Raw genomic sequence first — 16,594 nt, 5'->3', positions numbered from 1 at the left:
CGGAGAATAATGGTGGTATGCTTCGTGTTCTCAATCCCTACGGAGGATATGGCCCTATGTCAAAGCAAACCTCTTCAGGCTGGTGATCCAGGTCAAAGAAGCCCATACTTTCTGGGCCTTCAACAGTTGTCTCCGACCAAACCCGCGAGCATGTGTGTTTCTCCTTCATAATAAATTCGAGGTATACAATTCGTGGAGAGGCAGCACTTTCCCAAATTATTCGCCGGATCTCGGGGGGCAGAGAGGAGAATTGAGGAAATGACGTTGTTGCCATTGGCAGAGCTTCAAGGGATGAGTCCGTGGACATGTCTTCAGTAATGAAAGCCAATTGATGTGTCGTTTCGAGGGCGAGTCATTGCACAATGGCAAATTCGGTACTGGACTGCAAATAAGAATGAGTTTAGCAGCTCTGGCTGATAATGCAATGCATTTTACCTGCCTATTGAGGCGTCCTGGGGGGGTGTGAGGTAAGGAGGGAAAAGAGACAAAGGTCGAAGACGCGTTTCGCGTCTAGTGATAGCGCGATGGGTTTAGGAAAAGCGATTCTGCACGTGAGACGCGCCTTTTATGGGCTTCCATGAGTCGAGCTTCTCTCTTCCATCTACTCCTTCCAATGTAGCAAACACCTAGGTAGTATCTTTAGATGTCCAGTTATAACATCATCATGAAAGGAGTTCACAGGTTGTAGATGGAGCGCCCCGTTGAAACTCTCGTACCAGCTACACGTGCCACACCCCATTTCGCTTCTCACTCATCCCCAAGCGTCCAGAGCACGCTCAGAAAACCACAACCCCCCCCCCCAAAAAAAAGGTTCAGAGTCCCATTCCACAGACGGAAAGCATCTTCTACGTCTTATTTATACCCATGGCCAACCATCTTCCTTGTACCCAATGCCAATTGGAGAAATCAGGAGACAGCCAGCAACCTGCAAGTTCCTTGATTGGCTGGGCTAAGAAACCCGAGGCCCCGGACTCAGGAGTATCGGCGCTGAACTGAGTACAGATCCAACTTTCGACGTTGAATTTACTGTACCGAATTCTCTCTCACTCCAGACTCCCATTCGCAAATGCACGCTACCCCCCAACGCCTCGAAATTCTTCTATCCCATCGCAATTCAATTTTTATACCTAGCCACTCCTCTTCGCCCCATTCGCCTGTTCATCCAAGACCCCCTTCTCACGCGAGCTTCCCAGCGTCTCCTGTTCCTTGTCCCTACTCTTCACCCAGCCCTCCAAAATCCTGCCCACCTCCCGAAACCTCACCGGCTTCGTCATGAAAATGTCCACGCCCGCCTCAAACGCCATCTCCTGATCCTTCCGACTGCTAAAGCCCGTGAGTGCGATGATCAAGCTCGGAGCATTGAGCTTCAATCTCGGGGCCTGGAGATGCAGATCTATCGCGCTCGGCTCGAATGCTGATGGCGAATTGCTGTTTGAGTTAGAGGAGGCTTTTGAGGTGGAGGAGGAGGTGGAGGAGATGGAGAGGTTTTGGTTGTGGGAGAAAGGGGTAGCGGGACCGTGGAAGGGGAACGAGGTTGAATTGGCATTGGATGTGAGGGAAGAGAGGTAGGGGGATTGGATGAGGTTCTGGTGGTCGTATGCGAGCTGGCGCTCGATTTCGACGCTGCGGATGTGCCGCGTTGATTCGTAGCCTGTCATTATTGGCATAGAGACATCTGGGTTTCGCGATTAGGTGTCTGTTAGATTTGGGGATGAAGAGGGAGGCATACCCATGAAGATGACATCGAAACCTTCCGGCCTCCTTTGGAAGGCCTGTAGAGCTAATAGCCCGTTCTCAGCTTTCTCAAAGTCCCATTTGTTCTTTTTCATGTATGTTGCTAGGAGCATCATGTTGACGGGATTGTCCTGGGGGGTCAGTAGTGTACAGTTCCAGGTGTGATCGCCACTCACCTCGACCAAGAGCATCTTTGGTGTCCGCACTGGGCTCACCACCTCGTTTGAAAGCGATCTAATTCTGGGATCGATCTTCTCAGCGGAGTTTATCAGGCTGAGAGAATTGACCGAACTCGGTTCCGTGCTAAAGTTGGTTGGCGAACTCCGTGTGAAATCATCCAGCTTCTGCGAAGAGTGAGAAGCGTTGGAGGCGATGGAGGTACTGGAGATGCCCCGCTTCGCCATCGAGGGTCGCCGCGAGGTGTTAGTTATTGCACTTCTCGTATGCGATGCCGGTAAACTGATGATATTAATGGCAGTTGGCGAGAACCCGATAGATGACTGCAAATCACCGATCAGCCTGGCATTGCTACTAGTACCTGCAGTCACCAGCGTGGCATCTTTTGACGAGACCACTCCGTCATGCGGCCCTTGGAGACTTACCTTGTCTTCTGGTGTCGCTATTGGTGAGGCATCTTCAGCATCCAAGCAATTTAACAATGCCTTTGCTAGACGGTGAGGCCCGCATGGTTTGCTGGCGAATTCAAGTGTCTGTCCCATCCCGAGTCTACCAGAAGATATGTTTCTTCTGGCGCCGTTGCTGCAGAGGATTATTAGAGACCGGAAGCTGCTTTCTGCGACTGTTGAATGCCGGAAGATCGACTCGTCTGAGATCACGATATCAGGCGTCTTTCCTGCAGGAACGATTTCAAGTCCGAACCATTCCGTGACGTATTTCTCGATTGATGCCTTCAAGCCAGCCAGAGCCGTTAATTGAAGGGGAGGATGGCTTCCCAAGGTATCGTCAAACCCGCGAATGGTAACGGTTCGACCTTTAGCACGACGGCGCACAGCCTCGACAGGCTCTTCAAGTTTGATACGTGAATCTCGTTTGTTATGCACAGCTTCTTGATCTGGATGGCAATTCTCCAGCGGCAAACTCAATCTAATTTCCGTACCCTTGCCCAGGTCACTTCGAATGTCGATTCTTCCTCCCGATAAGTCCACAATTTGCTTTACAATGCTCATACCTAGACCTGTCCCTGGAGCAGTAACATCCTCCTGGATTTAATTAGCATTCTCGAGAACAATCCACCAGCTTTAGGTTGGAATTCAGATTTCAAACCTGTGTGAAAGGCATGAACACTTTCGTCTTTAGGAAATCACTGGACATTCCTCGCCCTGTGTCAGATATGGTCAAGGTCACCATCGTTCTTTCAGTTGGATTGTTGTCAATAGCAGAAACCACGGAAGAAATAGCTCGCGCCTCCAGCTTGATTCTGATATAGCCAGAGTGAGTGTACTTCAACGCGTTGCCGAAGATGTTCATTGTTAGACGTCTCCAGGTTCCTGGAACAGTCGGGAATTTCCACGAGTCCCTGAAGTCTATATCGATAATTACCATGAGTAGCTCATTACTCACACCAAACTGAAGTCCATCGGGCAAGTCTGTCTCCTTCGGTGACGAAGGAACAGCCCTCCGACTCTTGGTAGTATCCGCAAGACCTTGCGAGGACAGGCCATTGAACTCAAAGCCAGCATGCACGCCCTCGAGAACTTCTTCGATCACGGCTGAAATATCAAGATCCGAGACAACACCCATCGGCTGAACTGTCTCCTGTCCAAACTTCTTGATCTTTGAGAAATCTAGCACATGCTCAATGGTGTCCAGTAGAGTGCGACCACAGATGTCCACCGTGTCGACTAAGTTTCTCTGGAATCCATCTAGGGCAGTGTCTGCCAGGAATTCCACACTTGCAAGAATACCATGGAGTGGGCTTCTCAGCTCGTGACTGACATTGCTGATGAAGTCACCCTTTGCATTATCTGCACTCAGAGTGTTGAGTCGGCTGACTTCCGACATGACACTGTGGCCGAAAGCAATGAGGTACGATAAATGGTTGTCGGTGGAGAATATGCGAGTTGCCGAGGTGGACCAAGCGAAGGATCCGATGAAGCAGCCTGATGTTGAATCATAGAGAGGAACGAAGAAGATCTGCCTCGATCCTGGAAAGGCAATTAGCAGTCGGAGAATCTCCGCTCTTTTCCGTGCCGTATGGCGGACTTGCTTCTCGTCCGCCGCTGATGTGATGGTTGCCTGAGACCCATCATCGGCAGTAGCCTCTGGAAGAGGCGCAATTGGTCCATCCTGATTGAAAACGAACAGCTCGCCTTGCGGATACCGTCTCACCAGAGAGGTCAAGAGACTCTGGTCAATGGCAGTGAAGTTGGTTATTTGGCTGTTGGTCTGATTGTTCCAGGAGGACGAGTTGAGAGTTGAATACCCCAGTATTTCTGATTTGAGCCCCATTGATGTTGCGATGCTGGATGATGCTCGTGACCCTGAGAGACTTGTACGGCTAGAAGGACGTGACTGGTGGTGACTTGCCGGTAAGACATGGGGACTAGGGCCAGGTCGAGCGTCCGGGTGTTCATCGTCCTCGCTCTCATTTGAGCTTTCTGACTCTTGGTTACCGGAGCGTCGAGTGTCTGTCTCGAGTGTACTGCGGCCTTGATAAAATTTGAATGGGGCATCGAAGAAGACTGCCCCATCCACCTCCATTCCCTCTCTGACTAGATTAGACGCGCGAGAAAAGGTAGTGTGCAGGAGGTTAGCGAAACCACTGTTTATAAATTCGGTGTCTCGGCCCCCAGTCAGAGCAGCAGCGGCGTCCTCGACTCCGTCGAAGACTGACTTGAGCGGAACCTGCGGGACCTCTTCAGATGAGCTCCATGGGGAGTTGTTGAAATTGTATCTGGGGTTAAGATTCGTGCCTGTATGTTGCAGCGGTGACTGCCCGTGATTCGCCTCCAGGTCTGGTGATAGATGGTGCTCAGGGGAGCCCAGCTCCTTCTTCCCGTTGACATAGCTGCCAGCGCCATCGTTTTTGTTGCTCTCCCAGTGAAATCCAATCCCCGCCCCGGCTGGAAGATTGTATCTCTTGAGACGCTGCCAATCGCCATTCATTGTGCCATCCCCCTCGATGAATGCGTGCAGAGCTTGGCTCATCATCGTTACCCTGACAATATCTTCTTTTGCTCTGATGTTTTCCAAGTGATCCATGACAGTAGCAGCCATCTTGGTCAAGAATTGAGCTTGCTCGAGACTGAAATCGGTGCGGGCTCTGTCGTCGACAACGTAAACACAACCAATATTGATTCCCTTCTTGTTCGTCAAGGCGACACCACAGTAGAACCTCAGATAAGGCGGTCCCCTCACGCAATCAAGCTTGCTCATCTTCTCATCGAGCCGTAGATCAGGGACTAAGAACCACGGAGTCATCTCCGCCGTTGTATCTTGGTTTGGTACCAAGCGCAAAGTCTGCTCGCACAGCGATTTCTCCCGCGGTACTCTCGCTCCACTGATGGATAGCCACGCATTTTGTGCCGGCCCCTCATCGTCAATAAGGCTCAGTGTGCTTGTGGACTCGGCCAGGAAGTATTCGTTCTCGTGGTCAATGAGGGAAACAATGGCTCGCTGGGAGGCCAAGCGAAGGGCGATGAGCTGCGTGAAGGCAGTAAGGGCAGTATCGGAGAAGGACTGCTGGGTGGTAAAGTTGTCTGCGTGTGGGAGGACATGGTTCGCGAAGTCTCGCTCGAGACTGGGAGGAGCGGTCTTGGGGATAGCTGCTGGATCCTTCGGTTGGTAGTACCTATATCACATAAGCTCCTGCCGCCAAACGCACCCCCGAGGGGACGAACCTGTAGACCTCTCTCGCTCGAAAGGTCTCTGCCGACGTCATGTTGGAAGGCGGGGCTGCTCCGTGATTGTGATTATCTGCCAGCCATCTTGATGCTGACGGTCTGTAGACTGACCAAGTATAGGTGGAGGAGGGCTTGGCCGCAGATCAGGACTGTCTTGGGTGTTGGCACTACTCCTGAAGCTCCTAGGAAAAAGGGTTGCGGTGGGACGTTACGCGAACGTACGATTCTCGAAGCGAGAGACTGTTGGGGGGGAGGCCTCGGCAGGAGAGAAGGGAGGGAATCTGGATGGGAATCTCGCAAGAACAGCGAACAAAACGGCCAGAGCTAGTATGTGCAGGTGTAGATGCAAGGAGGTGCTCTTGGGATCAAGGGCTCTTGAGTGTTGATGCCAAGATGCGCATTCGCGCTATCATGAGCGGAAGAGGGAGGAGATAAAGAGGCCCTGCGACTCGTGCGCATGTCAGTACCAGTGCCAGTGCCAGTGCCAAAGCCTCAAATCGAGATGCGATTGTGGTGTGGCAATTGTGGCACTTGTGGGAATGCGGGTATGGATCTCGATGCGTCTGCTTCCACGTTCCCTGTTCTCGAGAGTCCAAGAGCCCACCGCCCAGTCCAGAGCGCGCAGAGCAAGAGACACCGGCTTGAACGGGGGGGGCCAGCGGATAGAGGAGTCGAGGACGCAGTCGTGATTGCAAGGGTTCTCGCCAATATCCCATCAAAGATCAGGAATCCAGAATTTCAGGGTCCTGCAGGGTCCAACGCTTGCAGGTTGTGGCTAATCACCATCCCCGCCTCCCCATGCCGTGGCTGGGTCTCGACATCTGGGCCGCAATAGCCAAGCAGAAAATCGGAGAAGCAAGCAGCCACAAAGCGAGTACGATAGCCCCTGTCTATAACGCTGAGGACTCGATTCTCGTAAGAGAGCCGGAGAGAGCCTCAAAGAGGTTCCTTCAGTGTAATCTTACTTTAGAGCCGTGTTTCCTGTGAGCGGTGTGGGAAACGCTCATGCTGAAACAGCAAGGACAATTGATTGGATAGCAATTGGAAGAAGGAACTAAATTGTCGCTTCACTTGGGCAAAGTCATGCTATCTAGGAGTCGGGCAACAATCAGCTGGTCTTTAAATGGCCCGCTTCTGCTGATTGGATGCACATCTCCTGTGACAAGATTGGTATATTTTACATCAAAAATATCTGTCCCAGCCAGGAATTGTATAATATACATGCGGAGAAAATATCGCTGTCCCACTCCTCAGAGCCCGTTCGGGCTCTAATAAGGCACCGGACATCCACTCGCCGGGTAATTACAAGAACTATTCATCCCACCACCCGTGATGCTCACATCAGTGAACATAAAATTGCTGCAGCTTCCACTGCCACAGAGAACATAGTAGTCTCTCGCACTTGCCGTCGCCGTGCCGGTGAGGTTCTGGAACAGAAGGTTGGAGATGATGACTCCGTTCGAGGGGGTGCCCTTCGGTCCGCCGTTCAGGTAGTCCTGCTGTACATCGATGCCGTAGATGGAGATGTTGCTGACGAAGATGTTGCTGTATGTGATGTTGGAGATGAAGCCTGTAGTGTTGAAGTTCGACTTGATGCGTGCGCCGTTTTGGGAGTTGAGGATTTGGCTGTTGGTGAACTGCGGATTGTCAGTATTCTGTTTGGATGGAAGAGGAAGAGGCACGGACAAGGATGTTGGTAACGTTGTTGTTGCTCTTGCCTCCAACTGAGCCAATGCTCAGACCATGTCCTCCTGAGCAGTACATATTTGACACCGTGACATTGTTTCCACTTGAGATGGCCACGCAGTCATCCTGGTTGTAGACTATGCTATCGGTGATGACGAAGTTGCTGCTACTGCCAAGGTCAAAGCCATCCGAGTTGTGGGCAGCTGGAAGGCCTTTACTTCTAGCGTTCGGCGCATCTCCTGCGGAGTTGTCCAGAAACAGATTCTGCATGGTCGTATTGGAGCAACCGGAGATGCTGAAAAGATGTGAAGGCCAGTTTTGAATGTGGAGGTTCTGGATCTTTGATCCGGCTGTCATCTTGCTGACGACAATAAAGTGATCGGGTCTGGAGATGTTAGCAAGGAGATGTCAAGAGTAGCCTGAAGACTCACTTTGGAACTCCCCCATTGGATCCTTGGCCATCCCAATAAGCTTGTCCATTCCCATCGATGATTGCCCCTGGCGCTGAGGTAATAGTAACATTCGCCCCACCGAATATCATTGGGTTGAAGCCGCTTGAATTAGTGAACGCAAACGTCGTCTTGCCGGCAAAAGTAACCACCGAGTTGGCTTTCAATTTCGAAAGGTCGATGGAGCTATCTGTCGGAGCAGCGATGTCCTGTAGCGTGATGGCGCTGCAGGATGCCACAGCCGGAGCAATTTGCGAGTAAGCCGTGCAGGTACAGGTTGTTGTAGGCGAACTGGCAACCGTCAAGCCACCGCCTGAGCCAGAGCTGCTTGACATGGTCGAGATTGTTGGGGAGGCAGGGCTGGAGGATGTGGAGCTGCTAGATGGACTTGGTGCCGCAGTAAAGAGGCACGAGCAGGCGGTGGAGACCTTTGATACTTTGTTTGAGCAGTGAGTGGCGTATGCTGGGAGTGCAGCTGTAGCAGTTACAGCTGCAGTCGTGAACGTAGCACAGAAAGTGGCGGCATTCGCAGAAGATGCAATGAAGGCCTTTAAGCACTTGTCATGGCTGCAGTCTCGTCGATCAAGCTGAACTCCAGCCAGGGCAGCTGTGATAAATGAAGAAAGTATAATGATTGAACGCATCATGGCTGCAATTGAGATCCCAAGACCGAACCCTTCTTCGGAGTATGAGATAGGACGATATTGAAGACGTTGGAGAGTTGAAACTTATATGGAGAGGAGAAACAATAAGAAGGAAGTCCAGCCACTCACATGGAGGCCGTCGCTAAACAACTCGTGCCTTTTTCGGGAAAACTATACATGAGGATCATGCTCCGGGATAAAAATGAAACCCTAAACCATGGTGGAGGTCCTCCGGCTTTGGGAAGTCTCGTGGTGTCGTGTCCGACAATTGGCCCGTTTCTTCTCCGCATTCAATTTGCAGAAAGGAGCGGGCGCTCCCCATACTGGAAAGCGCGCTAATGCAGGTCCAGAAGAGACTTCATTCCCAGAACACTGGGAGAGGTAATATATCTGCGATGGGGCGGGAAAAAATTATCCACGAGTCGAATTGCGCGAAATGGAACGCTAGAATTGGACGAAAACGGGATGAAACTTTGAGCAGATCTTCATCTTGAGTAGGGGAGATGAGCACAGAGGCCAAGGCTCAGTCGATGGTGCACTCGGATGAAGAGATCAATGAAAAGATGAGTGAGGTGAGGTTTCGTTTTGAGTGAGGAGGCCGGAGGTTACCCGGACGCACGTGGAGGTTTCGAAGCGAAGCAATGTTTTGAGCTAAGGGTAGCGAGTCCAGTCACGTGATGACTCAGAGAGAAAAGTCGTTCTGGCTTCACGACCAATTGCTGCGCTTTATCAACTCCAACACCACCTGCTCGTTTCATGCATGTGGCCTGCACTTGAGGGCAACAGGCCTCTCGCCTGGAATGGATGCTGGTCGAGTCAGTGGGAATCTGACAGCCTCAAGCAAACACACGATGCACACCGAACACGTACGGCTACACTGTCATTGGCGTCCCGCCTCTTCAACTGCAAACACGACTTCCCGGGTGCCACCTCCGTATTTGAGATGGGATATTTCTACCAACCGCCTCCCACGTACTCTCGATATTTGAGTCTCGAATTCCCTCATGTCTCACAACTCCATCAACTGTCATCGCGGAACCAAAGGATTTCAGTGCGGAACGTCGGCTGCACCTCAGCTGTTGGGCACATGCAGCATCCTTTCAGCTCTCGAATAGTACCCGCTGCACCGGTGCCACTCGCTCCAGGCTGCCGCACCTCGTCAACACCGGGATCCTGGCCAAAGTTGGCTCCCTCGCCGATCTCGCGATCCCTTGCTTCTGCCTGAAGCCGTGGTCTCACACCATGGCTGCGCCATTTCTTCCTTCCTTGTCAACTGTCAGGCGATCCGCGCTCTACCCACGAGCTATTCTCAGGGAGCAAATCAGTGTTCGCCGTGGCGGGCAGTGAGGATTCTCAAGTGGTTTTGTCCCATGCTAGGTCACGATGAACCCCTGTAGCGGTCGCTGTGTTGCATAATCTCCACTGTTTGGGACGATGGAGCGAGGAAAGCTATAAGGGAAGGGTTCTCCAGCCCAGGAGCATGAGAGATGCTTTCCGCGCTCGACGACTGCGCAGGACGGGTCTTTTCACAACGCTCGCCAGACGACTTCTGCCTTGCCCGGCACCCTCTGGCACCCTCTCGCATTTTTCGAGCTATTTATGCACTCCCACCCAGTCCAACCAATGGCGTCCTCGGACTGCATTCGAAGGATTGGCTACAGCCAAAGATTCCCGCGACCCCTCATTGGCTAATCCCAGCTCACACACAACTCTACACCGAACTGCTCGACACGCACGCTCAGCACGAGTGCCAAGCGAAGGGAAATCATGAGCCCGGAGGGAGTTGGGAGTGCAAGATATGGATTCGGGCACCGCAATATGGCGGTACCATGCATTGCCTGTGGAGACCGTGATCAGCTCGATCAGTTTCCTCGCTCCCGCAGGTGTGCCATATTGTCGGCGATACTGTAAGTCCTTCCTCACGTGGGGTCGTGGGAGAGTCCTGAGGTGGGTGGATCTCGTCTCTCGCAGCACCCCGTCCAAGCTTTTGCTTGATTCCCCTCCTCCCTCACCAATTTCTCTCTCTCTACTTTCCACTCCCACATCTGCCACACCGTTGGAGTACATCATTTCAATCGATCCTCATCGTCCAGGACCTTTCATGCAACACTACTCGCGTCTCAAAATGTACGTCCTACCTTACCCCAGGAATCTTCCCCATGCTGACCTCGTTGCCTAGTCTTCGCTCTCCACCATGGCTTCACCCCAGATCGTTGGGCAATTCGCCAAGATGACCACGAACGAATACAGCCCGAGTGAACACACAAAGCAGGGCAATGAGGTTCTCGAGTCTTCACCCAAAGGCAACCCCCGAGCTTCGCCCGCTACGGGCATCGAGACCAATTTCGACGACAGCGGCATCTGCGATTGCGAGGATGAGACAGATGTCCGCAAACATGACTACACGGATTGGATTCTGTTCCCTGGACAGTATCCGCTCGTCGAAACCGACAACTTCTTCGCAGATCTCGAGTCTTCGACAAACGTCAATCGTGAGGGGGAAAGTGCTTCGAGTGTTGAGCGAGAAGCAGCCTCCCGCTCACAGAATCGTCCCCGCACATTCTACGATCCCGTTCATGACGCCGCTCGTGTGGCGATTGATCAATCTGTCTATGAGGCAATCAACGACTACAACACTCGTTCGCAACCAGATTATTCTCGTCCTACTTACGACGCACCAATTCTGAATCCCTTTCAGAGATGGTACAGTTCAAACGAGAAGCACGAGGCGCTTGCTTATCGTCTCTCGCAATCGCAACCCTCAAATTCTCCCCGTATTCAGCATTCTAGGCAGCCGTCACAACTTTCGGGTCATGATTCTCGATCTCGTTAACACAATTTCTTTTGGGCTCATCAGTTATGGTTTAACGGCGTTCTTCATGCAGTCATTGCATACTCATACTGAAGCTTCAGGTGCATAATGGCGTTGGCAGCAGTCGCGGGGACTGAAGTTCATATTCGTATTTCAAAATTAGTTCATGCCCTCTCCGCCATAGCAAAATTGATACCATTTTCTTCACTCTTCTCTCCACATAGTGACTCTCATCCCTACTTTCACAATTCCCGCTGAATTCGAAACATAATGTCAAAAGAACAAAGTTCCCTATCAATCAATCAACCCCGTTTTACCCTTCCACATCGTCATTCGCCATTCGCTATTCGCCGTCGCCACAGCTTGCTCGATTGATCCCCACCATCCTTGTCAGCTGTCAACCCACCCAAGCTCCCGGTCCCGTCGCTCGCCCAATACTCAAAAATTTAAGCTTTTGGAACACGACGGCGATCATCCAAATGCATCACCACCGCCACTGTCGGAACATTCTGCACAGCCACGATCATCGTCTGGTAGGCTACCTGAGTGAGAGATGGACTGACAGTAATGAAGATAGATTAAATGATTTAAATGATTTCTGAGCGTTCATGCGCGAGGGATGGAACAGAAAAAGGTAAGAAGGGGTCGGTGGGAAAGAATAGGGGTTCCAGCTTCCTGTGAACGGAAAAATGCTCTTGAGCTCCCATCGCTCAATCCAACCTACCATAAGCACATCCTCACAGTACGTCTCTCCGTCTTTTCCCTTCCCTCTCACCTCACCACCCGTCGCATAATCTCACCTGACCCCGCCTCTCCCCACATCCCCCCCAAAACCCAGCACATCTAAAAATAGCCCAGAGTTTCCCGATCGCGGCAAACGCAAACCTGGCTCACGCAAAATTTAAAATCCGGGCGTTTCCTTTTCGAACCACGCTCCGCACCCTACTTGTCGAATCACATCCAGATAACGCGTAATGCTCTCCCATTAAGCACACACACAAATGTATCTCACCGCTGCCAACCATGCACTAAATTCCAACCAGATGCAATAGAACTAGACTCTTATTATTCACATCTTGCTGACTGAATATACATCAGCCTGATTGATGGGAGACCCAGCCTCTGCCTCTTGTAGCCCAATCCCCATTGCTTCGGGCAAGCACAGCAAGGGTTGGTCTGGTAAATCGATCTAGCAGTTAATATATCTAGAGTTTTGCTACAAAAGGTTTTTGCTTCCTTCCTGGATTGCTGGGCCGAGGTGGAAGGGGAAGTGGAGGGTCTGGTGATCAGCTCTTATGCTAGCATTATTTGCCTGAAGCTGCAGGAAAGCCAAGACAGCAGGCAGCATAGAGGTGCTGTTAAGTGAAGTGCCTGCGTTTAATATGTTCATGCATTTTAAGATGTGCAACAAACGGTCCATTTGCTCTCTGTTGAGGCTGGCCGTATTCTCCGCCAATGGAAGGGAAAGGATGGTATGGGTTGACCCTCCAAAACTTAAGGCTAGATCTAGAGACTAGATCTCTCCCGCCTACGAGATGAGAAGCAGGCTAGCTCTGAGCTTTCTAGATTGCAGTACAATAAGCGTGCAGAAATCTCGAGATTTGCAACAAATGCTTCGTTCTCTTTTCTGGCACTATGGTAACGTTATCCAATGGGCATGCATTCCCTCTCCTCCGGTGAGCAGCCACTCCGAACCTTCAACCAAATCGGGAAGCATACACCGTCACGATGTCCCCAGGTTCCTTCCTCCCTTACTTGCACGGACAGAAGTTCAATATACGGAGATTCCTCCTCTTTTTTTGCTTCCCCTCTTATCCAATGATCACTCACCTGCAGATCTTATCTCGTATCTTGCAATCCACCTGCAGCTGCACCTGCATTCTCGTGGGAATCTGGATAACGACGTAGTATGGCAGCGCCCACCCCCCCGGGATTCACGCCGTGAAACCAAAGCCACTAACATCAAGCAAGCCCGGCACTCCTCTTCAAATCTCCTCAGAAGACCAGTTTAATATATTCCCACATTTGCAACAAAGACTCTTGCATTTTCCTTCACGTCTCTCTCTGCATCCAATTGCAGGTTGCGGTTTGAAATGAAGGTATGGAAAGCACGCGATGACAAAAATCCTGCATGTTCTTCGTCAGCAATGGGAGACCTGTTCCAGCCTCACTGCAACATCGGAACACGCCAATCTGTACTAGAGGCCGACATTTAATATATCATGCAGAAATCAGACTTGCAACAAAGACTTCTTTCCAAGTGCAGTTTATCTGTCGATCAAATGTCGTGCGGGGTGAGGAAATGACAAGGAGCGTGTTGGGGCCTTAATACCACCCTCTTATCTCCCAAACCCCATCCACAACTTCATCTCCAACCCCAGATTAATCTATCATGCATTTCTACGACAAGCAACAAAGCTCTCTTTCTCTCTTCACTTTATCACTCCATAAAATTCCATGCCCACACTATGAAAAACTCATGTTCGACGTCCGCGAATCAAAGCCGAGGCCTGAACATTTATCACCACACTCTTATTTCCCACTTCCCAGCTGCTCTAGAATTTAAACATGCCGTGCAGAAACTCGACTTGTAACAACTCTGTCTTTCTTTCCCTATTCAAACGCCTCCGAGAATCGAAAGCCGTCTCGGGAAACCCATGTGGAAACGAATCATCGAAAATTTGAAATTGCGTTCGTTTCCCCCAGCGCCAGCTCAGATCAGGAGGAGGCGGAACGTTACCGCACCGTCGCTAAACGCTCCTCCCTTTTCGGGCTCGCTCCCCGCTTCCCCACCGCCACCTCCTCCGAAAATAATCTAATCAAATTAAGGAGACGAAATTGCTTCCCAGCCTCGCCTACCTCCCAAAGTTACAAATGAGATGTCCTAAGAATGACTAAGACATATGAGGGAGACCCTAGTATTTAATATAATGGCCTTTTTTTGCGAGTTGCAATGAATGGAGAGTTTTGCGGGGGGTAGGCGCTTGAGCTAATTTCCGCTCGGTCATTGGTGGGTTCTGGACGTGGCCTCAATAACAGCGGAGTAATATACATCAGCCAAATTCCCCGTAACATTGCGTGCATGGTTCTGATAATGATATAAACTTAGGTTGAAAGTGAGCTTTGTTGTAGAAATGCAGGATAGATTAATCTGGGGTTGGGGTTGGGGTTGGAGCTGAGTAATAAGAAGGGTGGTGATATGCCGAGCACGTGATGGTATTCAGGGGTCTCGCTTACCCTCGCATGACAAAGGACTTGAGCAGAGGGGTATCGTTGCGCGATGAGGGGGCAAGCGGTCCCGGCGAATCGTCATGTGTGGCCATGGCTGGAGTTATGTGTAGGTGAGATAGACCTTGCTTGTTAAAGGATGGTGATGATGGATCTTGGGCGATTCTGGATTTTTGAAGGGACAGCTAGAATGGTGTAAATAAGGAGATTTGTTGGCGAGATCAGAGTCGGTCCACTATCTTCTTTAACCTTGTCACTCTGTCTTTCTTTCCTTGTGGAAAAAAATGTTTTCCAATTCCAGGTCTCCCTCTAGGCCCAAGCCGCTTCTGCAATCACAAGATCCCATGCACCGCCATCACCCCTTCAAGAGATGGGGTTGCCTCTAAAATCTTCCCGTTAGAGTCTAGTAGCAAAATTTCTCTTCCATTCATACACTCTCATAAAATCTTCTTCATCCCCGGCACGTAACCTACCAAGCCCCTCGCAACCGCAAATGCTACACTAGCATTCATACACCCCACAACGGTCGTGAAGACAAGTGGCCCTACAAATAGGCTCCACCACACCGCATTCGATCCACACCAGCCGTTCTCCCCACATAATAACCCATCAACACCCACCTCAATACCCACACTAACCAAAGGATGCAGCAAATAACTTCCATAGCTGAACCTCGGTTGCCACAACCAGCTCGTCGCAGGTCGATCGTAATGATTTTGGAAGTAAAACATGACAGACGGCCCAAGGACGATAAACGAAAATTCGTTCCAGAACGCGTAGGTGAGAGCTGAGGGGCTTAAGCCACCTGCTGTGGGGTTGGAGGAGGGATCGAGGGGGTGCCCTGAGCAGCGGGCCCAGAGCTTTGGGATGATGCCGCAGAGGGGAAGCGTAAGGAAGGAGATTGCCAATGCGCGACGTAGAGGGATCGCTGTGCGGTTTTCTTTTGCCTTCGGTTGGATCCTCTGTGTAATTACTTCTGTTCCCAGGGCCGAGGTGGAAGTAATATCCGGGGCGAAGGGGAGAGGACGATCAAAAGGCCCAGCGAACCTCTCTTCTCCCTGCCCCAGAGAGAGAACCCCCATCGTGTACGCAAAAACATATTGCGGTAAATAGGCAACCTGGATACACAATGGATCAAGCACGATGCCGACTGGATACCAGATCCTAACGAAAAAAGAGATTGCAGCCACGAGGAGCCAGCCCCAGGCCCTGAAAGATCTGTAAATCACTTCTGCCCAACTACTGCTCCTTTCTCTTTCCTCGTCATCCTTCAACTCAATCCTCGCCTTTCGAGACCGGAAAACGGATAATGAAAACGCGGAAACGCAATCAAAAATCAATAAAACAGCACAATACCAAACCACCCCTTTAACCCCTCTCAATCCCCTCCAATACCCCACCAACTGCCTCCAGTTCGCCTCAGCCTCTCCCACCTCATTCTCATCCGATTTCCTCACCATAATAGCCAGTCCCCACACCAATGGATTCAGAAGAACCGTGTAGACCACCGTTGGGATGCCTAATCTCACCACCTTCCTCCTCACGAATTGAAAGGGTGGTGAGCGAGAAAGGGAGTGAGCGGACATGCGGCCTGAGATCCAGAAGAAGAGGCCCATACCGCAGCTTTGGGCTACCGCTTCGAAGGGGAGGAGCACTGGTGACGCGGTGGCAGGGAAGCAGGAAGAGTGGAAGGGCCAGAGGCCGTGGCCGCCATAGGCTATGGTAGTGTGGTGGATTATGACGGAGAATATGAGGAAGCTGCGGAGGTTGTCGAGGTCGTGACGTCTGATGAACTTGGCGGAGGTGATGGGAAGGGGCTCCATTGCGAATTCATGTATTGGAATTTTTGTATTTGTAAGTGAAGGGCAATAATCGATGCCGTCGATTGACCTTGGTGTTGGTGAGAGAGACTGAGATGTCAGAGGTTGGCGGTTATATGAACTCATGTTGGCATGCGCCAGTGCTGATACGGCTGTGTGTCCCAGTTCTGGGTTCTGTAAGCGGGGAAACATCTTCCCGTTGTCGGGACCCCCCGATTTGACCGAGCTGAAAAGCTGGGTAAATGCATTTCTTAGCGTTCGAAGCAATGCGAGTTGTGAATATCGTGTACAATGTCGAAAACATACAGCTTTCTTAGCTCAAATGCTGCACTTGTTCAATATGCAGATTTTGAGTCGA

General features: G+C 51.1%; 7 protein-coding genes across 7 annotated transcripts; 3 read left to right on the top strand and 4 right to left on the bottom strand.

The window, feature by feature from the left end:
• Positions 1-70: 70 nt before the first annotated feature.
• Positions 71-486, bottom strand: K444DRAFT_658197 (uncharacterized protein; the record flags this gene model as incomplete). The annotated part of the gene is made up of 2 exons (XM_024886238.1): positions 436-486; positions 71-382 (listed from the first exon to the last, which is right to left on the bottom strand). A coding segment is annotated over exon 2 (237 nt), but the record flags the coding sequence as incomplete, so codon positions are not given.
• Positions 487-1,033: 547 nt separating this feature from the next.
• Positions 1,034-5,881, bottom strand: K444DRAFT_4861 (uncharacterized protein). The gene is made up of 6 exons (XM_024873114.1): positions 5,820-5,881; positions 5,595-5,746; positions 3,019-5,545; positions 1,911-2,954; positions 1,730-1,865; positions 1,034-1,675 (listed from the first exon to the last, which is right to left on the bottom strand). The coding sequence occupies exons 2-6, from the start codon at positions 5,633-5,635 to the stop codon at positions 1,128-1,130; spliced, it is 4,296 nt and encodes a 1,431-aa protein (XP_024743947.1). The 5' UTR covers positions 5,636-5,746; positions 5,820-5,881; the 3' UTR covers positions 1,034-1,127.
• A 984-nt stretch (positions 5,882-6,865) lies between these two features.
• On the bottom strand, positions 6,866-8,067 carry K444DRAFT_516102 (glycoside hydrolase family 28 protein; the record flags this gene model as incomplete). Its single annotated transcript, XM_024873655.1, has 3 exons — positions 6,866-7,234; positions 7,284-7,668; positions 7,715-8,067. 3 exons carry the CDS (start codon positions 8,065-8,067, stop codon positions 6,866-6,868), a joined length of 1,107 nt encoding a protein of 368 aa, XP_024743946.1.
• Positions 8,068-8,992: 925 nt separating this feature from the next.
• Positions 8,993-9,732, top strand: K444DRAFT_4645 (uncharacterized protein). Its single transcript, XM_024872874.1, has one exon. The coding sequence runs from the start codon at positions 9,137-9,139 to the stop codon at positions 9,599-9,601; it is 465 nt and encodes a 154-aa protein (XP_024743945.1). The 5' UTR covers positions 8,993-9,136; the 3' UTR covers positions 9,602-9,732.
• A 320-nt stretch (positions 9,733-10,052) lies between these two features.
• Positions 10,053-11,468, top strand: K444DRAFT_4695 (uncharacterized protein). The gene is made up of 3 exons (XM_024872877.1): positions 10,053-10,283; positions 10,470-10,503; positions 10,556-11,468. Exons 1-3 carry the CDS (start codon positions 10,144-10,146, stop codon positions 11,207-11,209), a joined length of 828 nt encoding a protein of 275 aa, XP_024743944.1. The 5' UTR covers positions 10,053-10,143; the 3' UTR covers positions 11,210-11,468.
• A 1,380-nt stretch (positions 11,469-12,848) lies between these two features.
• Positions 12,849-13,392, top strand: K444DRAFT_605989 (uncharacterized protein). The gene has a single exon (XM_024878908.1). It carries the CDS (start codon positions 12,917-12,919, stop codon positions 13,094-13,096), a length of 180 nt encoding a protein of 59 aa, XP_024743943.1. The 5' UTR covers positions 12,849-12,916; the 3' UTR covers positions 13,097-13,392.
• A 1,238-nt stretch (positions 13,393-14,630) lies between these two features.
• On the bottom strand, positions 14,631-16,588 carry K444DRAFT_605987 (uncharacterized protein). The gene has a single exon (XM_024878907.1). The coding sequence runs from the start codon at positions 16,426-16,428 to the stop codon at positions 14,854-14,856; it is 1,575 nt and encodes a 524-aa protein (XP_024743942.1). The 5' UTR covers positions 16,429-16,588; the 3' UTR covers positions 14,631-14,853.
• Positions 16,589-16,594: the final 6 nt, after the last annotated feature.

The sequence above is a fragment of the Hyaloscypha bicolor genome (genome assembly GCF_002865645.1).
Source record: "Hyaloscypha bicolor E unplaced genomic scaffold K444scaffold_10, whole genome shotgun sequence".
Taxonomy (NCBI): Eukaryota; Fungi; Ascomycota; class Leotiomycetes; order Helotiales; family Hyaloscyphaceae; genus Hyaloscypha; species Hyaloscypha bicolor.
Note: the sequence above shows the minus strand (reverse complement) of the source record. Positions and strands in the feature narration are given on the sequence as shown.

Coding starts and splice junctions, on each gene's coding strand:
- K444DRAFT_4861 (XM_024873114.1), bottom strand. CDS start 5,635: ATGACGTCGGCAGAGACCTTTCGAGCGAGAGAGGTCTACAG. Junction 1,866..1,910: donor CAAAGATGCTCTTGGTCGAG/GTGAGTGGCGAT, acceptor CTGACCCCCCAG/GACAATCCCGTCAACATGAT. Junction 1,676..1,729: donor TTTCGATGTCATCTTCATGG/GTATGCCTCCCT, acceptor CGCGAAACCCAG/ATGTCTCTATGCCAATAATG.
- K444DRAFT_4695 (XM_024872877.1), top strand. CDS start 10,144: ATGAGCCCGGAGGGAGTTGGGAGTGCAAGATATGGATTCGGGCACCGC. Junction 10,284..10,469: donor GCCATATTGTCGGCGATACT/GTAAGTCCTTCC, acceptor CTCATCGTCCAG/GACCTTTCATGCAACACTAC. Junction 10,504..10,555: donor CACTACTCGCGTCTCAAAAT/GTACGTCCTACC, acceptor CTCGTTGCCTAG/TCTTCGCTCTCCACCATGGC.
- K444DRAFT_605987 (XM_024878907.1), bottom strand. CDS start 16,428: ATGTTTCCCCGCTTACAGAACCCAGAACTGGGACACACAGCCGTATCA.
- K444DRAFT_4645 (XM_024872874.1), top strand. CDS start 9,137: ATGTGGCCTGCACTTGAGGGCAACAGGCCTCTCGCCTGGAATGGATGC.
- K444DRAFT_605989 (XM_024878908.1), top strand. CDS start 12,917: ATGTCCCCAGGTTCCTTCCTCCCTTACTTGCACGGACAGAAGTTCAAT.